The 5,031-nt window shown below is 32.6% G+C and overlaps 1 protein-coding gene across 1 annotated transcript; it reads left to right on the top strand.

Annotated features, from left to right (window-relative positions):
• The first annotated feature begins 2,378 nt into the window (after window positions 1-2,378).
• Window positions 2,379-4,696, top strand: LOC124845392 (transcription factor MYB108-like). The gene is made up of 3 exons (XM_047322481.2): window positions 2,379-2,755; window positions 3,315-3,444; window positions 3,623-4,696. The coding sequence occupies exons 1-3, from the start codon at window positions 2,590-2,592 to the stop codon at window positions 4,332-4,334; spliced, it is 1,008 nt and encodes a 335-aa protein (XP_047178437.1). The 5' UTR covers window positions 2,379-2,589; the 3' UTR covers window positions 4,335-4,696.
• The last annotated feature ends 335 nt before the right edge of the window (window positions 4,697-5,031 follow it).

The following is a 5,031-nucleotide window of genomic DNA, read 5'->3' as shown; positions in this document are numbered from 1 at the left end:
TGGACTCAACCGTGGGTATTTAAATACTAAAAGTTTATTATATATGTACAAAAAAATATCAGTTTTGATTGTAAAAAATACCTAGCTTCAAGAAAAATGTAAATAATTTGAACTTAAATGAAGTGATTATTTATTAGGGTGATATCGTATAAGTAATTCTCGATCGAGAAGAAAAAAAAGTAATAAGTAACTTTAAATTGGGATTTTAGTAGATGGTGTTCCCTCACCTCTCATTGTCAAAATTCAAAGGAATAAATGGAAAATTTATTGTGGCCGTCCTAGTTAATAGCACATGTAGAAGAAACCTTGGCCTTTGAATTATGACAAAGATGTTAGATTTTATAATCCTTATTTTCATTGCAAAAATTAAATCAGGACCATAGATGTTGCTGAGATTTTTGCTGATAACATTGGATGGTACCCCAAAATTTATTATAGTAGAAAAATATACTCATGCAAACGAAAAAAGGTCTATATAGAGTACACATATTCAGATTTCATAAATAAGATTTCAGATTCGAATTTTCTAAATATAAAATATATTACTCAATTATTTTTTTATAAACACTAATCACTATTAAACTTGATAAATGTTTTACATCAACAGCAAATTTCGTATAAATTGTATGTAGCTTACACTAAATAAAACTTGATAGTTTTCTGTTAAACAAAAAATTCACAATTATATGTAAAAGACAGAATACAGTTTTATGCGCATAATTTAAATTATATTTTTCAATTGATAAACAACATTTTATTAACATTTCTATTATAGTAATAATTTAAGTAATCGATTGATGTAATTGTTAGATTTCTTATATGTTATAGGGATTATGTAAGGAGGAGTTTATAGTCGCATTTTTTTTTCAATAAAATTCTATATCTCAGTTATTTTAAATCCATCTTCTTCCAATAAAAAAATAATTATAATTTTCTCATATTAAGATGCTCTTGTAATTTCTATGATATTGACTAATTTTAAACAACTTAAGTCGTTCTCGTCTTTTTTTTTTCACGGACCATTTTTTCACGGAAGGGAATAGGATCATTATTGCAATAAATTTAAATTATTGGTCCCACTAATAAATTATATTTGGCCCCACTATTAAATTATAATAAATTTTTAAAATTAAAGCATCATTTAATTACGATATTGAACTTTTTCAGGTTAATTAATTGTGATAAAGGAGAGGAATAAGCATTTAGAATCCTAGGGGGTGTAAAGTCATTGGGGAATATCTGGAAACATATTTAAGAAGAAAAACAGATATAGAGGATCTCTCAACAACCCCAGTATTCACTTGAACTTCAATTATAAAAATGAAAATCCTCTTTTAAAAGTACTTAGTATACAGATATATAATTTAATATTATCTTACACAAATTCTGAAGTTTTTTTTTAAGTATTTCAAAAAACTTATTCCTTTTATTGATTTTCTATTATTTCTTCTTGTTTCTTTCACTTCATCACTATTTATTAATTTATTCATATTTTCGAGCATATTTTATTTCTGATAGCAAATCATCTGTTAAATTGTTAAAATCTCTGTCAATTTTAAAGTAGGATTTTCTTAAAATATAATTTGTTGACGCTTAAACGATTTTATGTTAAAGTTACACTTAGTAAAGTTTACATAAAACACAAAGTTTCAGTCACATTAATTGACAAATAATAAATTTCTACAAAACTACTTAAATAAATCGATAACAAACCAAAGTACTACTAAGAAAATATTATTCAGAAAATTGAAAGCAAAGTTTCACCGAAAATAATAAGAGAAATTTTGACGACGGAGAAAATTAAGACACTTCAGACAAATAAAATATGAAAAAACTATATATATATATATATATATATATATATATATATTATATCCAATCCTTAGATCAGAATATTATTTAATTCCTACACTCAATACTAATAATAGAGAAGCCAATTATACTATTCATCACTTTAATGACAGTAATTTAATAAATTATATATATTTTTTATTAGAAAAGTTAAATATGCATTTTTTTTATTTTCATTTGTAACTAGGTTAACCATTGTGTACAAAAGGGGCTGCAAAATATTATTATGAGCACGTAACAACTGATAGAGTTACAGAGCGCACGCGCGCACACAACGAAGCCGGAAAAGTCAAACTATAGCGTCAAACTTCGTAGCCTTTTCTTACTTACAAGCCATAATAATAATTATTTTCCTCCTAATACTCGTTTAAGTTTTCGTTAATTAAATCATTATCTTTTTACTACTTAACCTTACTTTCTTCTTTCTCTCTCTCTCATCATCTCTTCCAACTCTATCGTTTTCTCCTTTCTTTCTTTTATTTATTTATTTTTTAATTTTCTCGCAAATTTTCAAAGCTTCATGCTTGAGTATCTATATAAAGGCTCCACCCTTCTTTATCCTCTTCGTAATAAGCCAAAACCCTCTCTCTCTCTCTCTCTCTCTCTATCTGTTTCTCTCTCTTGATTTCTTTACCTCTTCAACCCAAACACACTAGTTAGATCAAAAGCTATCTTTGTAGTTGTTTTGGGTTCGAATCAATCAATCAATCAAAATTATTTGAAAGTGGGTGAGTCATCATGGAAGTGAAAGGAAGGGTAAGCAACTCCCCAAGCACCATAGTCCAAAGTGACGATGAGATGGACCTTCGAAGAGGTCCTTGGACCGTCGATGAAGACCTTGCTCTCATCAATTACATTGCCAATCACGGAGAAGGTCGATGGAATTCCCTTGCACGTTCTGCCGGTAACATAACATAACATAATAACTTTCTTTTTCTTTCTTAGATTTTTCATCCCAATATAATAAGAACTACTATACTAGTAGTGATGCACATATTTGATGATTGCAATTGTTGACGGTAATTAGTTCCACTATTTTCTTCAAGCACTGGCTCTCTCTATCTTCCACACCTATATGATTGTGAAAAGCTCTTAACCTCTCATCCCGTTTCGTCACCAATCAATTTGTTGGGTGGAAAAGCCAAAGTTTGCGGTTTTCTAATATATAAGTAGAAGGGCATGATGATATGGTAGTGGATTATTTTGGGTACGACTTTATAATGGCATATACTTGTTCGTGGTGGGGGCATAAAAATGAAATATGTAATTATAGGTTGTCGATACTTGCTTGGCCGCATCCCCATTTGCCAAAATTCAAAAAAGATGTGTGAATTGATACCACAACTAAAAAATCGCACACTCAAAATATAAAGTACCGTAAAGAAAAAACAAAATGCTCTTTCTTTATTTCCTTCGTTACTTCCTCAAGACTTTACCAATTCAAGCAATTTCTTGTATTGCAGGACTCAAACGAACTGGCAAGAGTTGCAGATTGAGATGGTTGAATTATCTCCGCCCTGATGTTCGTCGTGGCAACATCACTCTTGAAGAACAGCTTCTCATTCTCGAGCTCCATGGCCGCTGGGGAAACCGGTACGAAAACAAATCAAATATCTATAATTAACATAAATATCTTCTGCCTTTTCTCTATCTTTGCATTTACCATTTTTCGAAAGTCTGTACTCATGCAACCAAACGTTTGGCCACTTTTTAAGTTAAATTATATTTTCAGATTTTGATGATCATTTGCTTTTTTATATTCATTCATCAGATGGTCTAAAATTGCCCAATACTTGCCTGGAAGAACTGATAACGAGATCAAGAATTACTGGAGAACTCGTGTTCAAAAGCACGCCAAACAGCTCAAATGTGACGTGAATAGCAAGCAATTCAAGGATGCCATGCGCTACCTTTGGATGCCGAGGCTGGTGGAACGCATTCAAGCCGCCGCCGCCGCCACCACCGCTGCGGCCGCCGTCCGTTCTCCCACGGCTTCTGCCAGTGCTACTACAACCATCACCACCAACAACAATATAACATACAACTACGGCAGCAACAACAACCTTAACAACAGTTTTGAGGTGCACAGTGGGGACATGATGTTGAGTCCAGCAATTATGAACAACAACTTCGGTGGTTCACAAAGTTACACTCCGGAGAATAGTAGCACGGGTGCATCATCTGACTCGTTTGGGACTCAGGTTTCACCTGTCTCGGAGTTGGCTCAGGATTACTACAATAATGTCACAGTTAGTAACAGTAACAGTCACAATAACCCTAATCCTGATTACTACCAACAAGCACAAGATCAACTCAGTTTTTTGGATTGCATCACAAGCCCATCGGGGTTGTTCTCTCAGCAGCTGGATTTCCATTCCATGGAACCAAACACCCCATGGATTCAGAGTAATGGGGACACATCCAACGGTTTCTGGAACGTTGAAAACATGTTGCTGTTCCAACAACTCACTGACAACATATGAAACATTGGTCGGAGACGGGGAATTTACATAAGGGGTGAAAAAAAACAGAATGGGCAAGATCGTGAAATTTACAGAAGATAAAATCATATAAGTGTAGCTAGAAAAATGAGGAAGGAAATAGAATAAATTCATATGTAGGACACAGAGGTAGGATCCACGATGAACATAGATTTTAAACTAAGGATAATATTATAAGGGAAAAGGGAAGGAAAATGTGAATTACTTTACTTTGTACCAACTTTTTATTGTTCTTTTAGTTTTTCCTTAATTTAGAGGGGGTGTGGGAAATATTTGTAATTTGAGTTTTCTTTACAAGAGATTTCATTCTTTGAAATTATTAATCTTGTTCGGTTTTTATTTTATTTGATTCCGGCCATCTTAATACCCTAGCAAGGTAGCTAGCAAGAGCATCATGGATGCATGACAGTACAAGTAAATTAAATTATATGATAGCCTAAAGACGTGTGCATAAATGATTCCATAGCCGAACCCTTTTCTCATATGTGAAATCCCCATTATAAGTGTTATTTATTATATATAAGTAATAAGTAATCCCACTTGAAAAACCTTGTCCATGGGACCTGAACCAAAGCCCGCAAAGTGTTTCTAGATCGTTAGAAAAGAGGTGGAAAGCAAATGTAATATATTAAGAGGTGGTGTTGTATTATTGGCACCCAACGTTGAAGTTAGCCCTCGG

Source organism: Vigna umbellata, chromosome 5 (genome assembly GCF_029865625.1).
Source record: "Vigna umbellata cultivar VRB3 chromosome 5, Vumbellata_1.0, whole genome shotgun sequence".
Lineage (NCBI taxonomy): Eukaryota > Viridiplantae > Streptophyta > Magnoliopsida > Fabales > Fabaceae > Vigna > Vigna umbellata.
The sequence above is the reverse complement of the archived record's forward strand: the minus strand, read 5'-3'. Positions and strand labels throughout refer to the sequence as shown.

What these genes read in the sequence shown, in the direction of transcription:
- LOC124845392 (XM_047322481.2), top strand. Translation starts at nt 2,590, where the DNA reads ATGGAAGTGAAAGGAAGGGTAAGCAACTCCCCAAGCACCATAGTCCAA. An exon ending in TTCCCTTGCACGTTCTGCCG is followed by an intron (nt 2,756 to 3,314) that starts GTAACATAACAT and finishes CTTGTATTGCAG; the next exon opens with GACTCAAACGAACTGGCAAG. An exon ending in CATGGCCGCTGGGGAAACCG is followed by an intron (nt 3,445 to 3,622) that starts GTACGAAAACAA and finishes TTCATTCATCAG; the next exon opens with ATGGTCTAAAATTGCCCAAT.